The 27,123-nt window shown below is 37.1% G+C and overlaps 1 protein-coding gene across 3 annotated transcripts in view; it reads left to right on the forward strand.

The window, feature by feature from the left end:
- The window catches only part of scn5lab (sodium channel, voltage gated, type V-like, alpha b), a 118,285-nt gene that overhangs the window by 39,699 nt on the left and 51,463 nt on the right, over positions 1-27,123 (forward strand). For all 3 annotated transcript variants that reach the window (XM_060869693.1, XM_060869694.1, XM_060869695.1), the window contains 8 exons: positions 4,486-4,627; positions 4,783-4,980; positions 5,276-5,452; positions 5,859-6,209; positions 9,510-9,609; positions 16,695-16,933; positions 23,512-23,685; positions 24,433-24,789. In XM_060869693.1, the coding sequence (XP_060725676.1) occupies positions 4,486-4,627; positions 4,783-4,980; positions 5,276-5,452; positions 5,859-6,209; positions 9,510-9,609; positions 16,695-16,933; positions 23,512-23,685; positions 24,433-24,789 (1,738 nt within the window). The remainder of the gene's footprint in view (positions 1-4,485; positions 4,628-4,782; positions 4,981-5,275; positions 5,453-5,858; positions 6,210-9,509; positions 9,610-16,694; positions 16,934-23,511; positions 23,686-24,432; positions 24,790-27,123) is intronic.

A 27,123-nucleotide genomic window follows, 5' to 3' on the forward strand; every position in this document is an offset into this window, starting at 1 on the left:
TGTTGGCTGTGCTATAATGTACTGGCAAAATACAACATTTAATACAAGAGTTATAATTGAAATAATTAAAACAAGAGTCTTAGTGTCAAGTTCCACATGGAGAATGTATTTACGTTCAAAACTTCACTTATTCACTTATACTTTTCAGAAATTAGAGTGGTTCCAAGCATTATATGCTATTCATAGATAAACAGATCAATTAGTCGATAGATAGATAGATAGATAGATAGATAGATAGATAGATAGATAGATAGATAGATAGATAGATAGATAGATAGATAGATAGATCCACTAATGCCTTACACTTTAATAGCTTTTATTGCCCAGAAGGTCAGACCAATTAATGACATGTATTGACCTTGTCTTGGCTTCCCAAAAGCACCATAGCACAAACATAATCACAAGATGGACAAGCAAACATTACTCTGAACTCTCTAATGGTTAAAATTGTTTTAATGCTACTGTGGGATTTAGTAGTAATGCTGAACTATAATGCACTGGGCACTTCACTCCCAGCTCTGCACTCAGCAAAAACGAAAGCCTTTAAAATGTCTATTACAATTTCAAATCATCTCAGCATTATTTTTTTTATATTATTTTTATACCTTCACTTTGTACCTTCTGACCACACTGCTCTTAGCTATACATTAGAAGTCAACTATGCAGGCAGAAATCATACTGCAGACAAGGAGCACTTTTTATCCTTTGGGCAGCTGACATTTACAAGTTAAAACAAGTGCATATAATTGCCATCAGAGAGTTAAAATAAATAAATTAAATAAAACAATCGTGAAGAGCGAATGGGCATATTGATGGCTTAGAAGGAATCATCATCTCTCTGAGGCTTCTAGGGTTTCATGCTAAGTATCTCTGCTCCTCTGGATTTTAAGTGCTGTTCGATGAGAAATAGACAGTAATTGCTGTGCATGCTTTTTATTACTGAGGTTCAAAATGATGGCCTCCTACGGTTTTTGGCCCAGTGGCAAATTGTTAAAACATTATCTTAAAAGCAGCTACTAATTGATAATGTGATATTTCAAATTCCAAAGCATTTTTCCCCCTCGTAGCTATGGTGCTAGAAATTAAACACAGAAAATCTGTAACATTTCCTTGTGTTATTGGGGTGTAGCCACAATGGCCTAATGCTGTTGTAAATTACAAAGAGGTTTGTAAATGTTGACCATAACCTCTGCCCAAAAGAACAGATGACAAACTGTTTGTCTTGTCCAATGATAAGAACATTGACCTAGACCTGTGTACAGCAGAGATTAAACAGAGTCATGGATGCTGTTTTGTGGAAAGCTTTTATCTTCTGAAGCAATGGCAGTTTTAGGTAAGGCATCTTGGCAGTGGTGAAAGTGGATGTACAAAATAATGCCATAAATTGAAAAAGTAGAATATAAACAAAAGACTGCAAATAAATGAATACTAGATTGAACGTTCTTCAGTAAATCCTGCTGAGGGTCATGGTGGACACACAGCACCTATCCGGGGAACATCAGGCATGAGGTGGGAATACACCCTGCCCGGGATTATTTATAAAATGCTGTTCCACCATGCTGACTTATAAAACACATTTCCTTAGTAGTCCCAAAATATCTATTAAAATTGACTCATCTACTTAAGCGTAATACAGAAGTAATTCTGTGGTGTTTAGGCATGTTCAATAAAGTAAGACTATATATACACCATGATTAAGTTGTATTTTGAAGCCTCATAACACAACACAAGTGGTTATTATAGGTCATCCAAGTGAACAGATCAAGGTTTTGGGTTCAATCCAGAACAAATCTGACTCTAAATAGCTCAGCAGAACCCAACTGGCTTCTTTTCATCTCAGACCAACTGTTTGTTAATGAATTAAAGTATTAAATGTCAGCTAATGCTTAAGCAGCTCTTCCCATTTTTTTGACATGTACAGTACATGTTGGTGATTATTGTTAAAAGAAAAGGCCTGACGTTAATAATTTTGCTACGAATTCCTCAGATATTTTACTCCAGCTTGATTGGGAGCTAGGTAATCTGTGTGAAAGGAAGGCACCATGTCTTGTCACCTTGTCAGCATGGGCAGTAATCTACATTCAGCACAGGGGAAGAATCACTAGGTTTTGAAGCCTGCTTGGCATCTGTGTCCCTCCCCTCCTTTTTTATTGTCTGTATTGTTTTGCTAAGGAGAGAGGTGTTGCATGCACTGCCAGTGTTCCCTTTCTCTGACCCAGCACTCATGCTTTGAGTCCAGCCCCTGCTCTCGTTGTTATAGATGGCGTTTCACCAACTATGGGACCTCATCAGTGGCTGCTCCTCAGTTTTGGGGGAAGGGAATGCTTGCTGTTGAATACCTTTTGTAGCTCATCTAGTTTGGTCCAGCTATGTTATTATGAGGTTACAGAAAACAGATTTTCTTTTTTTTTTTTAATCTCAGTATACTTCTTTATTCCAAAACCAGCCACAGTAAACCAACAAATTGCAATATGAGCCCTGTTTCCATATAAAGTTACCAGTTTGGTCCATGCTAATTATAATTTAGCTCCTGCCAATCATTTTGATTTGAGTGGTTATTGAATTCAATCCCAGGGATTCTAAGATTGTTACCGCTGTTCACTGAAAGTAACCTGTATTACAGTTTGGCATAAACTTCTAACATAACACACACTGAAAAATGACAGCTGTATAGGAACAAGAAGACGTGCACATTACGTGCACCAGCATTAAACACCAATTCCCAGAGTCCCTTACCCTGGCCCTATCTTTGCCTCTTTCCCTGGACCCCAGCAGTACAGAAGTACTTACAAGCTCCTAAAATAGCTTATGTTAGAATGGCTTGTGCTTCAGTGATATGATCCCAGCTGCTATTGTGCTGAGTGAGAGCACTTTCTTTGACAAATTCTCCAAGTAACTGCATGCTAGGGTTCCAATTAACCTTAGATGACAACGGCCTTAATCTGCCACTCTGTATTTCAGAAGGTCATCGATTGGGATAACGGTTTGTTGGATGCATTATCATACGGTTGATGCTGGTTTTATGCCAGATGCTGGCAGGATCTGCACATACATTACGCTTCCACGGCAAATCATATCTCAATATTTACAGTAAATCTCGAGCACGATTCATTTCCTAGAAGAAGCTTATAAGAAAACAAGGTCTTAGATTGATAATAAACATGTTTTAAAAAGGTTCTGCCGTCATTCTAAAGGTCCGAGTAGGATACTGTAAATAGTTCTAATCAGTGGAACATTGCTTTGATAGCATGTTTGCATTGCTGATTGTTCGAGAAGAAACTGAGGGTGCTGTCAGTCCAGCAGGGTACAAAGCCCCCGTTCAAGACGAAGTCAAGTGGGGCCCATCCATTAGCACCTCCTCCATGGCAAGGTGTCTGGGAGCGATACAATCCATCAACCCACACCCTCACACTCATAGTTGCCTGGCACCAGACATTGCTATCCTGAGGAAAGCAAAGCTGCTTGGAAATGGGACAAGGGGCAATGCCATGGTCTGCTGGCGCCACTGGCCTCTCAACTCACCCATGCTGACAGTCCCTCACCTCTTCTCATGAACCGACAACAGTTTGAGGTGTAAGAGGTGCTTCACTGTTGCTCTTCATGGTAGGAAATTCTAGAAACATGATGGAGGCAATAAGATAATGGCATGTTTAAAATTATTATAAATCGTATTACACTCTGAAATCTCATGCAATGAAAATCCTCATAAAGCTATGTGGAGTGGGGATGTAATCAGATATGAATGCATAATTTGGCATGAATAGATAATGTTTTTATTATCTATACAAATACAGATACAAAAAGGAGGTGAGCTATTTGGTTTTAGTTAGTTTGTTTTTCTCGCTGTTATGAGTGGTTTGCTTCAGTAGCCTGACTTGAACATTAAGTTGTGAAAAAAACAACAACGTACTATTACTAATGTCTACTATATTTCTAGATAAATTGGCCATAAATTCAGGAAATAAATTCAAAAAATTAATCAGCTTTTATTTTTACAGTCACTGTTCCATATATTCCATGCGGAAAAATATACAGAAATAATATTTTAATTAAATTTGTGTTTTTCCTTTTTTTATCCTTTTAAATTAAAAAATGTCCTGGAAAAACATTTTTTATTTTTGTTAACTGAAAACGATAGTATACTGTTTTGGAAAAGATTTTGTTTTGAATGATAGTTTAGCTTTCTTATTAGATTAGAATGCATGCCAGAAAGCTTTACATAGCATGTGGTTGAGACTGAGGTTGAGGAAGTGTGGATCAGAAAATTAATAAAGTTATGCTTTTTTATTTGCTACTTACAATTTCTGACTGAACAAATGGCCCTGTTTTTTAAATTTTTTTTTTTTTAATGTTTTCCATTATTACCAGGGTCACGTTTTCATGGTTCAGATTTAATATATATAAAATCATGGATTGAAAATGGTGAAAATCAATGGACTGAGCCTGAGAATTTTCCTTCAACGATTGCTGTGTTCTTTTTCACAGAAAATGTCCAGATGGTTTTGTCTGTATGAAGACAGGACGTAATCCAAACTATGGCTACACCAGCTTTGACACCTTTGGCTGGGCATTTCTCTCTCTCTTCAGACTCATGACACAGGACTACTGGGAAAACCTATACCATCAGGTCTGCATCTTCACAGTCTGTGTAACAGACTGGATTTATTCCTGAAAAATCTTATTTAATGTAATATTTCTAGGTGATAATCCAACTCAAAAATTTGCTAATCTAAATCATCTTTATGCTGAAACTAAATCTTGAATGAATTAATTTTTCTTCAGACGCTACGGTCTGCGGGAAAGACCTATATGGTGTTCTTTGTGGTGGTGATCTTCCTGGGCTCCTTCTACCTGGTGAATCTGATCCTGGCAGTTGTAGCTATGGCCTATGAAGAGCAGAACCAAGCTACCCTTGCTGAGGCGATGCAGAAAGAGAAAGAGTTTCAGCTCGCCATGGAGCAGCTAAAAAAAGAACAGCAAGTATGTGTGCACTTTGCACGGAGACCTCTATCGTTATCTTACATATGGTTAATCGTTAGATTCCACAATATTTTTTCGGGTTCTTTATAACACATAATTTAACATTTTTAGGTTTTATTTTACTCATAAAATTTAGAACAGTTTATTTTTTGAGTTGGGCTAATCCAGACATCCAACACATCCTTAATATTTTTTAATATGTAAAGAAAATTATTAGATTTTTTGCCTTCTTGTTTATATACCTCAGTCATCTCAGTTTGATAATTCGCCTCCCTTGTCCCACCGTGCCTTACAGGCAGCTCACAAATCTCAGGAGACTGAGTCAGTGTTGGCTCCTGACCTGTCTCCCTTGGCTCCTCAAGAAGACAAAGAGCACAAGAACAGGAAGAAAAGCCTGAGGCCACTTTCAGAAAAGATGGAGAACGATGGTGATGAAAAGTCACCAAAGCAAGATACTTTAGAGGGAACAAAGGTAGATTGTTCTTCTTGATAAAACCGACAACAATTAGCCAAATATGTTTGGAATGTGAAACAAATGGAGACACACGAAAGGCAAAATTCTTCAAAATTCATATCAATTTTGTGACTTAGGTTCTATAAAAAGATATAATCATTTAAATATGTTGGTAGTTTCTCACTCATAGCTTTTCTAACTTTCATGATATTTTACAATATTGCACTCCATATTTTCAAAATAACACAAATTTCTCCTGAGAGTTGGCGAGTAAAATGACAATTTGCCATTTAAAACATATTAAACATCAACTTATAATCAGTGACAGTGAGTGAAATTCACAGCTTTCTCTTAGAGATAAATCACTTGCCATTTTGCAGATGCAGAAAGCAGATTGTCAGATGAGTCTGTTCTTTGTTTTCAGCAATCGAATGCTTTGGTGGTGCGAACTCTGTCGTCGTGGACCAAACGGGAAAGCCAGGCCAGTATCTTTAACTTCCGTCTGCGGAGCAAAGAATCTGAAACAGACGCTGACGATGAATTTAGCAATCATGGTGATCCGGATAGTCGTCCTGGCTCTCTTGTCTTGCCCTGGCAAAGGAGGCGGATTAGTGCACAAAGCACAAGCAGTCATGGCTCTCAGGTCTTCTACCCCAGCCTCAATATCAACGGAAAGCTGTTTGTTGCTATAGATCAAAATGGCATCTCGAGTCCAGGACCACTGACCCCTCTGCCATTACCTGCATGCACCATGGAGAAGGTCAAAGAAGAACGTGTGAGTAAATCTGCTGTACTAGCTAACAGTATAATAATTTTGATGTTCAAAAATATTTCATGATTAAGTGGGTTACTTACAATCAGTGCAACCCAAAACATGATTTGTTGAATTGTATAGTTTTCTCTTTCACGTCTATCTAAATCTTTGCCAAAAGTGAATTTTAGACTACAGGAAAAGGGATAGGGATAAACGGAAAGGGATAAAATTGCATTCACACTTACTATTCCACTACCACTGCCACTAAAACAATAATTAGCTAAAAACAATTGTTAGTTATTGCATTTTTCACAATAATGTAATGTAATAACTAAGATAGGAACATTTTATTATATATCTTTTATATTAAACACCTTATCACTTATCACACCTGATTAGCAGAATTATCCACATCAGGCTTATTCTCATCACCTGATGTGAAAGTTGCTTACTGCATTTACAGTAAACTGGCCATCAGTCAGTTCTATTCTGCTTACTAAATTTCCCATGTTTTTATTAGAGCATTTACAACTCTGTTCTATGAGAGTGTAAGCACTCTCCAGTGTTTGACCAAAGAGGATCAATTACTGTATGTTTTATTTTATTAACCCTTATATCTGTCTCGTTATAACACATAGCTATCTCAAAGCCTGACTGAAACCTGACATTACTATTATTATACCAGGTTTTGGACATCTTTAGGCAAAGAAGAGAAAGATTTTTTAACAATGCATTTTTTTAAACTGGCTCCTAACACAACATGATTATTGAAAATACATTATTTAACCAAAAGTGTTTGGACACCTCACCATCACAAGCATATCTTCAAAGTCTGAAGTTGTACACTATTGTATAAGACTTTGTAGGCTGTAGCATTACAGTTTCCTTTTTCTGGAACATGTTCCTTCATGCCACTGTGTAAGTGTCCTCCTACACAGAGCCCTGACCTCACCCCCACTGAACACCTTAGGGATGAACAGGAACACAGACCGCACCCCTGATCTCCACGTCCAACATCAGTGTCTGAGCTCACTAAAGCTATTGTGAACTTGTATGAAACCTTCCCAGAAGAGTGGAGATTATTATAACTGCGCAGGGGAATTAAATCTGGATTGCAATGTTCAAAAAACACATAAGCATGTGATGGTCAGGTGTCCAAAATTTAACATGTGACTTTTGTTCATTTGTTCATCTTATAAATAAAAACAGATTAAAAACATTTTATAATATAATTCTAACATTTCCATTTCTGTTTTGGTTGTTATGTTTAAGATAAAGTAGATACTATAGTCATAGGTAGAAATCCTGGCCAAAACCTTTTTTTTTCATTATTTTTAATTATTTTTTATGTTTTTCATTTTTTACTCTGGCTTTCCAGAATTAGGCCAAGACTCTTTTTCGTTAAATTCACAATCTCCAAATTTTGGTTCAGCCACATTATAACAAACTAGAAAGGAAAAATAAAGGCTTCGTTTAGCTCTTTAGTCTTAGAGAAAGACCGGGATACAGTAGATTGTTAAAAATGCGTACTGCAATTTAAGAAGATATAAGATATGTATACGTTTACAGAAATGCAAACAGTTTTTTATATTACCATCTCTCAGGTTCTAAACATAATTCCACATATCAATGAGGGACAAAATCCTTTATTATTGACAGACAATAGAGGCGAGACCTTAATGGTTTTGTTAATAAATTGGGATTTATCGACCTCCATTAAGAGCATTGTGAATCTGATGCAACTGCAAATAAAAGCAGATAAGTGATGAGACCTTTGTTGCTTTGATAATACTTTAACTGTTTATTCGACCTCCATTAGCATTATGTAAGTAATTCTACTACAAATAGATTTAGGTTACTGCATTTGAATAAATAGACAATATTTAAAATCATAATTGAAGTGAAAGTTGATGTTTTTTAAGTGCAAACACACCTGTATGAAGACGCCAAATTCTGAAATCAAACCGCTTCACAAATAAACGCACAGAGAGTATGACAAGCTTTTCTAGGGAACAAAAGCCTTTTTCTCCAAACCACCCGGGTTAATGTCCTCAGTGACACATAGCTTACTCATGGCACATTCAAAGCTTTCCTTGAAGCCTTTATTGCACACAAGCTCAAATAAGTACTATATATGACTTATTAGCAATAAACTGTACATGTGTTGCGTTAATGCCAAACTAATAAATATGAAACGGTCATTTATCTGATTAAACAACTAAAGTAAACTTGGACAATATTTCTGAAAGTACTAGAAACAAACACATCTAATACACTGAGCATCTAATTTGCGAGTCGGACAGGCATTTTTGTTAAGGTGTGTGGTGAGTAAAATAATAAGCAGTGAGTAGGATGTTAACTTATGATACTGGTTTTGGATAGATGTGCATTTCAATGTGCATTTACACTGAGAACATTGGTGTGAGAGATTTAAAGTTGTTCATTCTGCAAAGAAAAAGTCTTGAATGGCTCACAGGTTAATCAGGAGCTCTCAGGAGACCTGACAACCTCTTCCTTATCTGATAGAAATGAGCCGGGGGAGGGAGTGGGGATACACTGTTGTCTTGGCGATGCAGCCATGGTAACATAGCAACAGTTGAATAGGAGTTGTGAAGTCTCGCCGCACACACATTGTCTTTCTCTCTCACACACACACACACACACACACACACACACACACACACACACACACACACACAAACACTAGAAAGGACCACTTTTTTTTCTCCAAAATAGCATGCGTGGGCGTTCTCGTTGCCAGTGACAAAGTGACTTTGCGTCATACCTTTGATTACCTGGGGTCAAATAAATTAGAAATAATCGGCGAGTCCCTGCTTAAAACAAGGCCTAATATAATTGATACTGAAACTCTTACCATTAATCACAGATACCCACAGTGTTCTTGAATGGGTATTGTTGTTAAAAAAGCTATATACAGATTTCCAGTGCAATTCTGTTAGCACACACACGTTATAGACTATGTTTGGAGCGCTGTATCAGTAGGATACCTCTCTAATTGACCAGAGGAGCTGTTTGTCATTTTCAGGTTTTTATTTCTTCCTCGAATAAATGGTGCTTGTGTCAAAGCAGAATAATTAATGAACCCATTATAGTTCAGCTGTAGCATGTGGTTCATTTAAAACACAAAACACACCACTGGTCCGAGGTGTATTTTAAATGCATCAACATGATTAGAATTGTTGATATAAGTGTTAAAATGTCACACCTTTTTTCCACAGCTAGAGCAAAGTGACACTGGCAGACTTTTGCTTTTTTTTTTCACTTCATTCATATGACCGTAGTCCCTTTTGCCTTCTACAGGGATCAAACGACCTGAGCAGTACGCTCCTCCCGCAGCTGTCCCTGGAGGGCCGAGACAGGGCGCTAAGTGCTACTAGCTACCTCACTGACGCCATGGAAGGTAAGATACGCTGAGTGGAAATTACTGCTTCTCAGAACTAGTCCACAGACAAATTTCACAACCATTTCTTAAACACAACTCAGGAGACATCTTAGGTGAAATCTGCATTTCAAGCTATTTTCCAGCATCTCATATTTCAAATGATTGAAAGTAATATCTAATTATAATAATTACTTATTCAAGGCACAGAATTCTTTTTACATCACTAGACATACTAGTGAATCCATGCTGATCTCACCTATTTTGGCACTGCAAGCGTTTCATACTAAACGTCTTTCCACTATAGATTTAAAATGTCAGCTCTGCCTTTTGGAGCGTGTGAGGACAGAAGGGCACCTCCATCTGCTCCCTCTTAAGGCGGTCCCCTGAGACTCCTCTCTCTGTTGTTTTCAAGAGAGAGGTGTTATCCTCCATAAACCCGATTAATCATGAAACAGCCTGTTTGCTGCATCATCAGGACCTCACAAGAGGTCTTTCCCACTGTAGCAGGACTGCTCTTTAAGAACCAACTTAAACTACCTCTCAAATCCACCAGGACTAAGTCATGTAGATGACTTACATGGATGCTCAGAGTCATTCTATTTACTCTTCTATACTGTTATGACTGGTTTCAAAACTCATAACCAATCGTACTAAATTGTAACCAATCTTAAACTTTTATATGAATAGTGAATAGTAATTACCAATATAATAACTAATATTATATTAAATAATTTTCCTTTTTATGAAACAGGCCAAGTTTTATAGATGTGGCCAGGAATTTGGAAGATGGATTAGTTTATTTATAGGATTAATCCTATTAAACTATGGTTTTGGATATAACCTTGAAGCATTGATGACTGTCTCCCACTCTGCTGCTGTAATACTATTAGTTTAATAATGTTGCTTGTACATGGCGTTTATGCGTTATATAAAACTCTTGCCTGCGATTTCACTACCATAAAGTTCTCCCAGGCATTTTGATATAATGAAGAACTATTTTCTAATACAATTAGAAGCTAAATCAGCAATTGGCAAGTCTTTATCTGCTTATTGGTCTGTTTCATACCAAGCCATATTAATCTGGCACTTAGCAACTAACAACTGAATAGAGTTATATAAATTATTAACTAATCTTTCTAACACTTTCTGAATCATCCAGGATGTTGTTGAGGACACCACAAACACTAAGGTCATCTGGAATTATAATATTAGCAGTCATCTGTTAGCTGTATGGTAGATAACCATATAATAAGCACAACTTGACAACTGTATCTCTAAGAGTTGCTCAGTGGATTCATGAATGCATTCAATCGACTTTCCCGAAAAAAACAAACAAATGAAAAACAAACAAATTTCTAGCACAGCACTGTTAAATACTCAGAAGGTGTTGCTTAATTTTCTATGAGCGCAGCTCAAACAGTGGGTTCCTGCTGCAAGGTAAATCACAGGTTCATATTAATGTACTTTTTCTAATATGTTTCTATAGTAACAACTTACACAGTCACTTGTATGACAGACCTTTCATATTTTAAAAAGTCTAATGTCTCTAAAGCCAGTGCTTATCAGTCATAGGTAAAACTATTCTTTTACATTTGAGCCACAGTAAGTGGCTAACACATTTGCCTCAAGCCTCTGGGGTTGGTGGTTTGATTGCTGCCTCTTCTCTTTCTGCCTGTTGATATGTTGATATGTTTTCCTCAAGTTTCTACCAGGTACTCGATTGCTGATTGGCATCTCTAAATTATCAGTAGTGTGTGTGTGTGTGTGTGTGTGTGTGTTTGTGTGTGTGTGTGATTATCCCTTGCAATTGGTTGGCACCCTGTCAAGGGTGTCCCCAGTCTTGTGCCACGAGTCCCCAGGGATAGGCTCCAGTAGGATAAGCGGCACAGAAAATGATGGATAATGTCTGCAGGACGAACGGCTGTGTGGTTTCTCAAGCTGCATTCTTTGTATTATTAACTTCAAGATACAGAAAATAAGACAGGCTGGAGAGGGAACAGTGGTTTATTGGACTTATAACAGGAACAACCTTGTTTTGCAGACATTCCACAGCAGTAAAAGTAACTATAATGGATAAAAATTATGTAGTACTGTATTATTCTTTAGTACATTTTTAAAACGTCTTAAAAGGTAAATTGCTGTGGAAGAATGGATATAAAAGTCTAAACACGCAGGTTAAAACGGCAGATTTTTGACACAAGATGAAAAAAAGAAACTAAGATAATCATGGCAGAACCTTTTCCAAGCTCACTGTTAAATTACAGTGTCTAAAAAAGAAAAGGTTTAAGAGAAAAAAGGAAAAGAAAAAAGTTACAATAACCTAGTTGCATAAGTGTGCACACCCCTAAACTAAACTTTGTTGAAGAATTGATTTTTATTACACCATTATTTTTAATCTTCTCTCTCAGTCCATGCATGGAACATCCTGACTTGCAATAGGTTCCCACTTTTTTCTTGCAAAAACATTCTAGATCTATCAAAAGTACCTGCTTCAGGTTACCGCACAGATTTGTACTTGTATTCAGGTCTGCGATCAGGCTAGATCACGCAAAACATCGATCTTCTATTGGTTAAGTCATTTCTTTGTTGATCTTGTTATGTTTTGGGTCATTGTAGTGCTGAAAAGAGAAATATTCTGCTTACTAACAGACACCTGAAGGTTTTGACCTAAAATTGCATGGATCGTGTAGCTAGTCATGATTCCCTCGAGCTTCAAACAAGCTTCTGTTCTGGCTAAATAACAGCAGCCCCTAAAGCATGATTGCTGCCACCACCATGCTGCACTGTGGCTATGGTGATCATTTGGGGATTTTTTTATTTTTTGCACTGAACATACCTTTTGGAATTATGAAATTATTATACCTTTGGTCTTATCAGACCATTCCGCTACATGATTTGGGGTGATTTATTTGAGCCTGGATGCTTTTTGTGAGAAAGGACTTCTTTCTAGCCACCTTACACCGTAGCCCAGAAAGGAGAGATTGCTGTCACATGAAAAGAGTAATCAGTACTTGTCAGATATTCCTGCAGCTCCTTTAATCTTGCTGTAGGTCTGATATTAGTGAGTGCAAAGTAAAAAGGCAAATGTGGACAGATCCTGTGATATTGATTGGGGTTTCTCAGGGGTTTTGTTAGTAGCTTTCCGGCATTAACATTATAGTGTCAGAGTTGGAGGCGCATTTCTTCTTCTTTTATTAAAACCTGTATCCATTTCTGACTGCGTGAACATTTATGGCAGACTGAGAATGAAAGCTGAATGTGTGAAAAAGAGCACGATACAGACAGTTTTGTGTGTGAGCAAAGCAAATCCGTGTGTGAGCCGCAGATATTTAAATCCACACGCGTATATTTGTGTAAAAATGAAAGAAATGTGTGCAAGCAGACAGAAACCTGACATGTTATAGGATGTTATATGCACATTTAAAAGTTTTTACCAAGTGCTATGAACTAATTAAGTTGTCTCCTGAATTGTTTGAGTCTTAACGTTTGCAAAATATCTGATACGTCTAGGCATTCATTTTCCAAAGCCATACTTCATCAGGCTGAGAAAGTGCTTGTCCGCCTACCTGATGTCTAAGTGGAGTGGGTGCAGGAATGGTCCGTCTCTCGAATTATTAGACAGCCAGGATATAATTACTAATACTCTGTGACATGTAGAAATGTGAAGCTTTAAAATAGAGGATATTAAAACAATTATTCTATATTAAATCTTTAGAATAAAGAATACATTTGAAATATTAGGATAGAGAATAGAACAATGTCCCACAAAACCAATGTATTAAAGTGATGAAAACTGATACCTATTGAAATAAAATGCTGACTCGATTGAGCTTTTATGAAACATTTAGTGGTGGCACTTTTCAATTAGCAGTTAACTTGTATATTCCATCTGTAGATAATTATTTGACATTTAACCAAAGTGTAGTTTTCTAATGACTTAAGCTTCAAAAAACTATTTCTGTTTCCAAAGTATAATAAAGTCATATTTAATAAAAGTCTCACCTATAAATCCTATGGTCTCCAATTGTTGATTTGTCAGCAGAAAAGTTGCTAACAAAAGGACAAAGAGGGACAATTTTAGGTTTGCTAGCATGAGAAAATGCCAATCCTCATTATCACTGATACAAAAGCTGACATGGCAAGACACAGTAAAACCAAGTATAGTACTGAGCTTGAAATTGTCACATGACTGAATCTATGATCATTATTTTGTAATTATTGTAAGCTGTGACTTATACTGTAATTGAGATTTAGTCACATGGTTGTCATTAAGCTTCTCTTCTCTTTTTGCTTGTATCCTTATACATACAGTCGGACCATTAGCGGGACATGCGGTTAGCAGTAGCTACAGTTAGAATAATTTTAAAAAAGAGGCTGGAAAATTTTATCTAGTTACATTTGTGTTCTGAGCAGAAGTGAGTTGGCCATTGTGTTCACTGATTGGTAAATATCCATTCGGAGTGAATGAAATGGAGTCTGACAGGGTGGCTGCACTCGCAGTAAAGAATGACACGACCACAAACACATCTGAGAAGTTAGCTCATACATTAGTCCTCCCAAGTCAAGGAAATGGACGTGCTGTCTGTCTTTATCACATTCCTCATTAGAAACGGATGCATCTGCTGCAGCCCCCTCTCCTACATCACGGCCCAACGCTCTCAAAATGAAAAATAAAAATGCTGACCTTTTCTGAGTTCTCATATGCAGTTTGTCATGTTTTTTATTTTTTTATTTTTTTTTATTTTTTTTCACATTAGCTAATTGATAGCAGTAACTAACATCATGAACTGCACTAGTTAACATTTATGAGCACTGAAGTCCTGAAAGTCTGAGTTAACATTTAAAACTCAAATTAACACCTCACACTTTTTTAATCAGTTCATAGTTATTTTTATGTTGTGGAATGTCTGCAAAAAAAGTGAATTACTGTTATCACTTACACTGGAGCAGCTATGAACAGTCAGGCCCTCACCAGCTTCTCTCTGATCTAAATTAGAAGAAGTAGAAAAAGTAAATTAATTCGATTCTCCTGTAACAGGTACAATGCGCTGACACTGGAGACTCCTTCCATAAATATTAAAGTAACATCTCCTTACAAAAACTGTAAAATATATGTTTTATTTTATTTATTTATTTTTTTGGAAGCTACCAAATGTTTAAATCGTATTTATTATTACACTTAAGAACAGCATGCTGCTAGCACATAAACCTGTAATTTAAATTACAGTTGACATTACTATCAGATCTGCTGTTATAGAAATGAATAAACACCTTCTAGCCAATCAGATTTGAACTCTACACCACTGTGGTGCAAGTAACTTCAAATGAAGAATGGCATGAAGAGTAGTTTTTTTAAAACTAAGTGTCTTGAAGTGGTGTTTAAACCTTGTGAAGCAATCCAGGTAAAGTCTTGTTAAATATGTCACATAGTGATTTATAGTCAATTTAAGAATTGGAAAGTCTCACATAAGATTAATCACTGATGAAGGATTAAAGCTGAAACATTTGTTTAAGCAGCCAAACAGTACTAAAGGTCTGCAGAATCAATAGCTTTTTATACAGTTACTTTTAGATAATAAGGTTAACAGTGGATTATCTTTCGTATAAATGTTAACTAAATACATGCATACTTACATGATAAAGCCTGTTTATTATTAACCTTAAAATATATTATTCATTACCTACTATGAATTATGCAGTACAGTGAAACTCATACTAAAGTGTGGAGTATGACCCAGGACCTACCAGCTGGTTCTGAGATTTTAAGGTGTTAACTAACACTTATTTACTTCCTGAGTAAAAATAATTTTCAGCAATTAAAGCGTGTTATTAAACATTGCTAATAAGCTGAACTCAGGTTTCTGTAAATGCCGGAACCACTGGGATCATTCAGCCTCACTTATTTATTCTGTCAAATAACCTCCACAAATATTAATTAAAGCCTACTATTATTAAGTTGACGGATTTGTCTGGAGAACAGATGGAGTAAACGTTGGTTAATACAGATAATATTTTTTTGTCATGCTTTTTTATTATTTAAAACATAGCATTTATATATCATTGTGCTGTGATTTATGAATTGTAAATGTTAACTTATGCTGTTATTAATACTGATTAAGAGATCTTAAGGCTAATTTAGCATTTCAGTGTATTACAGTCTCAATAAATGTGTTGCTCTATCAGTCTCCATAATACAGTCGAATCTCCGTCATGTTTGGGATAAAGGTAATTGACTGACCATGAAAAGTAAATCAGTAAAGATGTGATGGCTCCATTTTATCAAATTCAAATTATATGTCAAATACACAATTATATATAAACAGTACAACATGAAGTGAAATGCTTTTTGTCTGCCCATGTCAAAAAATTATCTGTACAGTAGTAAAGGGAATATATATATATATATATATATATATATATATATATATATATATATATAGTTTTTATCTGCTTACTTTACCCTTACTAGTACTGGTGTGGTCTTCTGGTGTAGCCCATCTGCCTCAAGGTTCGACGAGTTGTGTGTTCAGAGATGCTCTTCTGTATACCTCAGTTGTAACGAGTGATTATTTGAGTTACTGTTGCCTTTCTATCAGCTCGAACCAGTCTGGCCATTCTCCTCTGACCTCTGGCATCAACAAGGCATTTGCGCCCACAGAACTGCTGCTCACTGGATATTTTCTCTTTTTCGGACCATTCTCTGTAAACCCTAGAGATGGTTGTACGTGAAAATCCCAGTAGATCAGCAGTTTCTGAAATACTCAGACCAGCCCGTCTGGCACCAACAACCAAGCCACGTTCAAAGTCACTTAAATCACCTTTCTTCCACATTCTGATTCTCGGTTTGAACTGCAGCAGATCGTCTTGACCATGTATACATGCCTAAATGCTGCGGCATGTGAGTTGCTGCCATGTGATTGGCTGATTAGAAATTTGCGTTAACGAGCAGTTGGACAGGTGTACCTAATAAAGTGGCCGGTGAGTGTGTGTGTGTATATATATATATATATATATGTATATATGTTCCAGGTACTGACTTGAGGATGTCTTTTGTGTATAAAATTCTTTTTAGTAAATGAAGCCTGCATGTTTTATGTGAACAGAGCTGGAGGAAGCCCACCAGAAATGCCATCCCTGCTGGTATACATTTGCCCACAAGTACCTGGTGTGGACGTGCTGCCCTAGATGGCTCAGACTGAAAGAGTGGGTCAAGATCATGGTAATGGATCCCTTTCTGGACCTGACAATCACCATCTGCATCGTGCTCAACACACTCTTTATGGCCTTGGAGCATTACCCAATGACAGACGACTTCAACAAGATGCTTTCTGTGGGCAACCTGGTGAGTAGGAGACAGTATGTTGAATATAAAATCTTAAATCCCAAGGGCAGTTAGAGGAAGGCGGAACATAAGAGTTTCATAGATTAGAATGAAAAAAACTTTGGAAGGGTTTCAAGTGAAAGCTTAAAAATGATGTTTTCTTTGCTGTCCCTGAAATTTTTTTCACTATGACTTGTCAAGATAAAGGGACACGCTCACCTCTCCCGCAGCTTGCTCATTATATCCAGCGCTACAATTGGTGTAACATGCAAGAGCAGCATTTCTGCAAGTCTGTTGTTCATTACAGAAGACAAAGCGATTGTAGCAGACAGGCTTGTTTCCTTGGGAGACAGTATAAAAAACAAACAAAAAAAAAAAACGATATGCATGATGTAAGAGCGTCAGTGAGAATTTCAAATAATCTTCAGTCTCAAATACCATTTAGCTTAAATTGAATGTATATATAAATTAAAAGATAAGATAGATTTGGGGAAATATCTCTGTAATATCTGTTCTAAACAGAGATAGATATGAACATGTACATGGATACAAATCCTGTACAATTATTTTGTGAAAACTGGTTTTAAAATATATATTACTGACACATAAATTGATAAAGGATATCAGAAAACAAGCATTTCAGGGATAAATGATGATGATAATTGTGATGTATGACAACATGCTTAAATCCTTCATCAATTTGAAATACAAAATATTTTTCATTTTTCTGAACTTATAAATTCTCATAACTACAAGGTAAGCGAAGGCATATCATATATGCAATTGATTCAAAAATTCGACTCTTGTCTTGTGTAAGTATCGAATAAACTGCGGTACGCCTTGAGCCGCTGCCTATGTAATACATTATGCAAACAAGCAAACAAGTAACATCCATCCATGTCACCATTCCTTTGTTCTCTGCATTACACTCTTGCCGTGTACCTCTGCGTGTTGTGACTAGATGGTCTGTATTATGTCTTGAAGAGGAGTCATGTCAGGACAACAGCACTCAGTCAAATCAATATGCTTCGCTCCACTGTGCAAGCTGGTGTTTATCAAACTGTAGATTTGGAGCAGTTTCCTCAACACTGGGGTCATGGGAACATATTGGGTGGAGGAGCGTGCATGTGAAAATATATGCATCCTCTCAGGAAATCATTATTTTTGCATGACTTATGATGGTATTGACTCAGTCTCACTTCTGTCTTGATGCCGGTAAATAGCCTGTATGGTCCAGGGCTGCTTTGTAGATGTAATCATATTCAAAACACAGTAGCAGTGTGCGGTGGAGAGTACATTATTTGGCACTTACATCACATGATGGTTCACAGAATTGTTAGTTGAAGGAGATCCTGCACAGATTTTATAACTGAGGCATAAACGTAGCATGGTCTCGTTTTTTAGGCCTCAGTATATAGTTCTGTCTGACATATTTGTCAAAAATGATTGAGCCTAAGAAGCTTCATTGTTGATGGATACTACATTCTCATGTGGTATTTGTTCTCTTTGGGGAAAAGAAATGTTTCGAGATTAACATTTTGGCAATCTAGCTAGCAATGCTCTAATACAGTGGTGTTTAAAGTGGGATTAGAGAGGACAGTGAATACAGAATATTTTTAATTTTGTGACAGAGAACCACATTCCATCTATTTATAGATATTAGCTAGCATTTTTATAATTATCAATAGAGCTGAATGGCTTTAATTCAAGTTACTTCACATTTACTAACTTCCTGAAGCTGCCTACACACATAGATGCTTATTATTCTTTAAGATTACATTTACATTTACATTCAGCATTTGGCAGACGTCCTTATCCAGAGCGACTTACATTATGTATTTTTTTTTTATACAACTGAGCAATTGAGGGTTAAGGGCCTTGCTCAGGGGCCCAACAGTGGCAGCTTGGTGGACCAGGGATCGAACTCACAACCTTCCAATTGGTAGCCCAACACCTTAGCCACTAGGCGACCAAATGCCCATCCATGATTAGATTCTCTCTGACATTTCTTAATACACCATCCCTTAATAATCTCATAATAAGTTTCTTTTTCTTTTGACTGCACTGAATCTTTAAATTTGGTCAAATTTTGTCAGTGTTTAAATGGCGTATTTATCCTGAATGATGATTGACTAGGGGCACGGTAGCTTATTGGTTAGCACAATCGCCTCACACCTCCAGGGTTGGGGGTTCGATTCCCACCTCCGCCTTGTGTGTGTGGAGTTTGCATGTTCTCCCCGTGCCTCGGGGGTTTCCTCCGGGTACTCTGGTTTCCTCCCCCAGTCCAAAGACATGCATGGTAGGTTGATTGGCATCTCTGGAAAAATTGTCCGTAGTGTGTGATTGCGTGAGTGAATGAGAGTGTGTGTGTGCCCTGCGATGGTTTGGCACTCCGTCCAGGGTGTATCCTGCCTTGATGCCCGATGACGCCTGAGATAGGCACAGGCTCCCCGTGACCCGAGGTAGTTCGGATAAGCGGTAGAAGATGAATGAATGATTGACTAGCAGTTAGGATAAATTAAAATATAGCCATAAATTAACAATTTTCTTTGTATTTTTGTAAACATTTAAACCTGTATTACAGGAAAATCAGTGATGATGTTTCAGCGGCTGATTTATTGCTTGTTACGTGTGACTTGCTTACAGAGTAAATGCCCCATTATGCAACATAAGACCATAAGAACATTACAAATTTGACAAAAAAATGTAATTTAAACGATTATTTTTCTTTAGCTATCGGCATACTCTATAAGAGCTGGGACACTTGAACTGAACAAAATGGAGATCATGTAGAATGCTGTACGATGTTCTTGTATCTCATGTCTAATCGGGTCTACTGTATCTGTTATGTCATTGATTCACTACAATTGGTGTTGCACAGAAAGAAAGTTACACAGCATCTCTCCACTTTCTGTTGTTGATGGAAAAAAAAACACCCAGGCTTGTGTCTGTAAGATCCTGTGTGGATCTAGCATATGCTGTATGTCTCACAGACAACACACTTGTTATGTTGTCTAATGCAGCGTTTGTACTGTTCAACACTGAAACATGAAGAGTTGTCTCCAGGATGAAGAGATGGAAAGAGCGAATGGAAGGCAGCTTTGAGTCAGCCTTTCGATGAGTCATGCGTACCATAGTCTGCAGTTGTCCAGATAACGTTTCACTAACCTCAGATACTTGCTTTGTTTTGTCTGAGTGTCTAGAGTTAGGCATTCCTTTTAAGCTTTGAAAATCATGCAAAACCTAAGTTAGGTTACAAGACCCAATCAGTACTAAAGCTGTGATTATGGCAGCGTCACCTCTCCGATACACAACGTGACTAACCGATATTCACCACTGTTACATTTTGTCGTATTTAGATGATAGAAAAGAAATTGCTGATGATTACAGTATCAGTATTAGTCTTCATGCGGATGAAAACATAATCGAGCATTTTGTTACAGCATTACCAGGTTTTTTTCCATTTATCCTGCCCACTCTCAGTTCTAAAAGTAAGACCAACTGTGCCTTCACATACTGTATGCAGAGTTTAATCTGTTTACTTTTCTCTTTGATGCAGTTCATTTAGGTAGATAACACAATAATTACACATGGGTGAAGACCAAAACCACTGATCTGAATTGCAGTGAGAAAGCAGTTTTATGCTAAATCAAACTGATTGCATGAAGCGAACCAAAAATGTTGTGATTTCGGGTGTAGAAGGCATTTTATTTTTTTTTGTAGATACTAAGCTTATGACGTAAGAGTAAGAAATGACAGTGCTGTTGCTCTACAGAAACATGTTCTGGATATTTGGACTTGACATAAAAAGAGAAAATAACAGCTGTAATCAACAATCAAAAAATCAAATAATTAGCTCGTAATTTATTGACAGTCGGCTCTATGACTAAATGCTCTAATGCACTTAGTGAATGTCTACTTTTTTCCCCCATCACCATATTTCTGATCAGTGAACAAAAGCATTTTATGAGGATGTATTTAGACTAACATGCTCTTTTTTGTTGCCGTTTTATTTATTTTTTTATTTTGGCTTATTCTTATAAGGTACCATGTAAAATCAACCCAAACCACAGAGAAAACATACTAAAAGTATCAATTCCACACTGTTCTAAAAACAGTAAAAAAGCTAATGGGTATAAATTCTCCCCCAAAAATGTTAAGCAATGATAATTTGACACTCCTACTTACCCTGTCTTTACTATCTAAAAGTCTCAAACACATATTGGAAATGAAGAACAGCCTTGTTCACTGCTGCCAAGTCATTCAAATTGATAGGGTGGAATATCTAAATAAGTACAAGAATGCAAGTGAGCAAACAAACTAGAAAAGCCTTTTTTTAGTAAATATGGTACATTTTAAAATTTGAGACTTTTCACCATACGCTTCTGGATTTTGTACACTCCAGGTTTGGCTTCTGCATGTTCTTTTCTTTTCAGATGAAAGCTGGTTACATTGCAGCTTTTTGGCTGAGGTGTTGTCTTGTGGAATGCCCCATGGTGTTACAAAATTTATATTAGAAACCCCCAAATAATCAAGATGCCCCCTTCTGTAGGAGCTTTTTTCCATGTAGTATGATAATCACATTTGGCAGCAGCTCATCAAGACTAATGAGCAGTATGCTGAGCTAATTACACTGTGGAGATGGAAATGAGAATGCAGCTCCTTTTTGTTGAAAGGTGAGTGTTGACAGTGGCCCACTTGAGGCGACGGAGGATGAGCCCCTAATGCCAGTCACAATGAATCTGCCCAATCATACATCTTTCTTACCTAAGCATTATACATAGCCGCTCTAGGTCTCAAGTGTAGTAAGCATCAATGCTGTTTACATCCTTCAGAATATGATGGTCAACACAGGGTCATGTGAGGAGAGAACATGGCAGATAATGCTTCACTTTCTTGAGTCATTACATATTGTACAGGATTTGGGGTGAAAAAGAGTTCAAAGAAATTAGCAGAGATCCATCTTGGCCAGGTCTTTAGATTAAAGACAAAAGGCACACACAGATGACAGACAGAACACACTCAGATGATGTAATATTGAAACCTGCAAAGCTTCACAAAGGTGAGGCTAGTGACAGGGCAAGCCAGCTTTACAAGGCCCAGCTCTGTCTGTGATGTGCAGCCTCCCACAGTGCTTGGTTCACGTATCTTGTGTCACATTCATGAGCCTTTCTCTGGGCAACAACAAACAGAACGACACCATCTTCAAGGGAAAATAAACGGCAAAAAGCAGTCTTGTCCAAGTAGTTGCAGATTTTACTAATGCCCTAGCACGTCTTGTACAACTCTCCTAAAAATTCATGGTTACAAAAGGCTATTTTAAGAATGCAACCATCTCTATGATCATAAAATAATAAAACAATTGCTTAGGAGATGTTTTGACTGAAACTGGGCAAAATGAAGATCCAAGAATTACCAACACATGGTCCTGAAAATCCTCAACCTGGACCCATACTTTCCAGCAGGGCTGGAACATCTTTGTCAGCTTCATTGTTTGTCTCAGTTTGGTAGAGCTCTAATAAAGAGGGGCTTGTCTGTCCTGCATTCCTTCAGACCGGTAATGTTAACAGCCAAGTTAAATGTTTTAATCATAAACCAAGCAGGAGCATAAAATAAGCCCAGTGAAATAATACAACACTCAAGCAAGAATTACTAATAACCGATGAATTACCAAGGACCAGAATTTTGAAATGATTTCCTGACACCTTAACTTATTTCTGAAATTCCACTGTTGAAACCATTTATATAAATAAAATACATGTGACTTAACGATCCTTAGCCGCATCCAATAATAGCAGAACCTTATTATACAAATGCAATGGCTTGTACAAATGGACAAAACACCACTGGAACTGGGAATGAGTTTGCAACTGACAGTTTAACGAGTCTAAGATAAAAAGCAAACATTTTATTTCGAGCATGAGGTGAAACACCAAAAAACTACAACAATAAAACCCCAGAAGAAGAGTGAGCTAAACTCAACAAGAAGTGTCTCAAGGTACTGATGGCATTCATACCTGATATGTTCGATATTAGTATTAAACAAAGCTGTTCTCATGTAGGTCCATGCAACTTTTACATGCTAGAGGATTACAGTAATATTAAATTCTGTTTGCTTGTGGTTATTTTCTCTCAGGTTGTGTTGTATTCATGTTATTTGTTAGTAACAATAAGCACAAATTCCTCTCCGGGGAAAAAGCATTGCTGAAAGGAGAAATTATTACATTTTCAAACTATCTTACAAAACACCTTTTTAATAATTCATGAAAGCAATCTACAAAAATATGGATTTCAAATAAATGCTAACTGAATGCCCCAACAGTTGCCCTTAACTCGGACACTAAAATTGAGTTTTGAGCAAATATACTTCAGTTTGATTCTTATTATGGGAAAATGTGAAAAAATCTTGTCTATTGTAACCACACATTACAGATTAATGATTCTATTAGAAAATAATTAGGTTTAAAAGTGTTTCTTTATGAGTAAATGTACGCACATTATTATATATTTAACTATAGTAAAATAAGTATAGTAACATAAGTGCTTACTGATTTTTAATCAAAATGATTCTACATGAATTCTTGTTTCTACACTCACAGGTCTTCACAGGAATCTTCACAGCTGAGATGGTCCTGAAGATCATCGCCCAGGACCCATACTACTACTTCCAACAGGGCTGGAACATCTTTGACAGCTTCATTGTTTGTCTCAGCTTGATGGAACTTGGGCTTTCTAATGTAGAAGGCCTGTCCGTCCTGCGCTCCTTCAGACTGGTAATGTCTTATTTAAGCATGTTAATATTTCCTTAATATTAATGGCTTAATCAGAAGTAAGCGGAAATGCATACATTGCTAATAATCCTAGCGGATAGAGGAATGTTAAACAGATATTTAGCTGCAGTGTTAGTAAGTTAGCATCTGTGTGTATGAGCTTACATTATAATTGTTACAAAATTAGCATGTGTATGTTGTTTTTAAGTATATAATAAGTAGGCAGACTTTAACAGAAAAAAAATGTCTTTACATTTATTGGTGACATGGATATTAAACATTAACCCATTCAAGCAACTTGAATGCACAAAATACATCAGATGATTATTGGTCATAATCAAATAATCAACAGATATCCAAAATTGTTTTTTAGTGATAAGACCGAGGTTTCTAAATTCACAGGCCATTTAGATAGAGTTGTATATCACATTCTATGTGCTTTCCCATTCATTGAATTGCCTTTTCTATTGGGTACATTTTGTGCACGTTTTTCTGATATCTGATTCAGTTGAAGAAAGCAGGTAAATGGATTTTTTGGATGTCTCTTATAAGACTGGATGAAAGGGTCAAAAATCATAAATACAATATCTAAGCTGTATATGTTGGCACCTTTTTATAAGGAAAAAAGCACTAGATATTGCAGAAAGAAAGTAGACTTCTGTAATGGCTGAATTAGATTCATTCCCATGACATTATTATATTATTACAGCAAATATATTATATAATGAAAGTCATTGTTTCCTCTCACAGTTGCGAGTCTTCAAGCTGGCCAAGTCATGGCCCACACTGAACACCCTGATAAAGATCATAGGCAACTCTGTGGGTGCCTTAGGAAACCTCACTCTGGTATTGGCCATCATTGTCTTCATCTTCGCCGTGGTGGGCATGCAGCTGTTTGGGAAGAATTATGAGCTGTGTGTATGCAAGCTCTCCAAGGATTGTAAACTGCCACGATGGCATATGAAAGACTTCTTCCACTCCTTTCTAATCGTGTTCCGGGTGCTGTGTGGTGAATGGATCGAGACCATGTGGGATTGTATGGAGGTTGCTGGACAGCCCCTTTGCATCCTGGTCTTCATGCTGGTCATGGTGATTGGGAACCTGGTGGTAAGTCAACCAGCTGATTATTATATATGTTTTTGCATCTCATGCAGACCAGATGACTGTTTTTGCTGCACAGAGTAGTTTGAATCACAATAGTAGAGAAGTTTGTATCTTTTTCGATGTGCCATCTTGACTTGGAGATAGTTTGTTTCCCCTAGGTCAGCTTGACTCTGTTTGGTCTGTGCAAACACAGTCAACCCATGTTCCCTACTGTCAATAAACAGAGCTAAGAGCTAGAACCCTGCGGCATCCCTTGAGCGCCTGACCCTTTCTACATGGCTTTCATCATCTTGCTATGTTCCTTTTTGTTTCTCTCTGTCTTTCTCTCAGTCTCTCTGGGCTTGTCCATGGCTTTCTGTCAATCTTACTTTTTGTCATTCTCTTTGCTTCTCCCCAATGTGCCTATTCTCTTGCTCTTATCAGACATTGCTTCAGTGCCTTTCCTGGCTAAAGACAGTGGTAGGTCCACACAGACTGTTTTCTGTAATAGAACAATTGGAGACATCCCTCTAACTGAACAGCGTCCTGACAATTGTGTGTGTGTGTTTCGGTTCTTTACTTTGAACTTCCCCTCAAAGCAATGATTTCAACATTTCTCTGAATGAACATATCAAGTGTGACATTTAAATATCAGCTTTAAATCTGTCATGTCCACAAATATGTCAGAGTTTAATTTTATTGTGGTTTTCTGTTCTGTTATCTATTTATGTTGAATATTGTTTTAAACCTTTGATAAACCTATAGCCTGCTCTAAACAGTTACAAATCCATTAGGAGGTGAACTTTTCGTTCATTACTTGGTTTTCAACTTAGTCCTTGCCCACTGTAGCTTCAGATTGTTTTCTTGGCTGATGGTAGTATAATCTGATGTGGTGTGTATCAGTTTTTGAGATGCTCTGCTGCTCACCACAATTGTTTATAGTGATTATTTGAGTGACTGTAGCCTTAATATGAACTGTAATCAGTCCAACAATTCTCCTCCGATGGCTCTTATTCACAAGGCTTTTCTGGCCGTAGACTTGCTGCTCACTTGATGCATGATATTTATTCATTCTGTGTAAACTCTAGAGACTTGAAATGCTCACACCAGCCCATCTGTCACCAATAACCACGACAATTACATTTCTTCAAGTAACAATTACGTGAGATTTTTCACCCACTTTGATGTTTGATGTGAATATAAACTTAATTAATTAGGTGTTCCTAATAAAGTGTCTCATGGTTTTGTGTGTACATGTGTACAGTGTATGTATACTGTGCATACATAAAAATTGTCTATAACAATAACTTAATGTCAAGTTTTGACCAGCTATTCTGGAAGATTGTTTTAGCCAATATGGAGTAATGTACCCCCGATACATCTTTCTGTCACCAGGTTTGGTCGCTGTAAAGTTTTATGTATCTGATGAAGTCTTTCTGCGCTTAATTGAGTCCTATTGAAGGTGGAGCATTCACATGACAACATGTGGTGTTAATAAGCCCATGTCTTCCTCTGGCTCTGGCCATGTGCATGGTCTCAATACCTCAGTAGGGCAAGTGCACCAATTATCCAGCCTCATGTACCAGCTAATATTGTCTTTCACAGTGGGGACACATTCCGTGTGCAGAATCATTTGCTTAAGTACTTGTGTAATGCATGCGACCACCCTTCCTCTCTCACTTTATCTTTTTCTACTGCACTTTCCTTCTTCTTTCTGCTGTCACAGGCTGATTATAGTGAACATACAGAGAGCTGTTGTGTAAATGTGGGTCATTTTTAGAATAGCTGTAAAGTTGTCGGTATATATTAGTCATGTCTGAAAGTTCTGGAAAGATCTCTTGTAATTGTAGCTTTCAAGCCTTGCATACTTAAACTATGCAAAGGTTAAAGAAAATCTAAGTTGAAGTTAAACTGAAGTTGAACTGACTGCTTGCATCATTTCTGTGATTTTTGCATCAAGCCTGGTAATTAGGTCTTTGTAGGCTACAGAACCAAACTTACAAAATCAAACAGGATGATTTATTTTTTAAATACATACCGTAATTTCCGGACTATTGAGCGCACCTGAATATAAGCCTCACCCACTGAATTTTTAAAAAATTATTATTTTGAACATAAATAAGCTGCACATGTCTATAAGCTGCAGGTGCCTACAGGTACATTGAAACAAATTAACTTTACACAGTTTTTAACGAAACACGGCTTGTAACAAAAATAAATAGGCTTTAACGAAACACGGCTTGTAACAAAAATAAATAGGCTTTAACGAAACACGGCTTGTAACAAAAATAAATAGGTTTTAACGAAACACGGCTTGTAACAAAAATAAATAGGCTTTAACGAAAGACGGCTTGTAAC

This window comes from Tachysurus vachellii, chromosome 5, assembly GCF_030014155.1.
Source record: "Tachysurus vachellii isolate PV-2020 chromosome 5, HZAU_Pvac_v1, whole genome shotgun sequence".
NCBI classification, from domain to species: domain Eukaryota; kingdom Metazoa; phylum Chordata; class Actinopteri; order Siluriformes; family Bagridae; genus Tachysurus; species Tachysurus vachellii.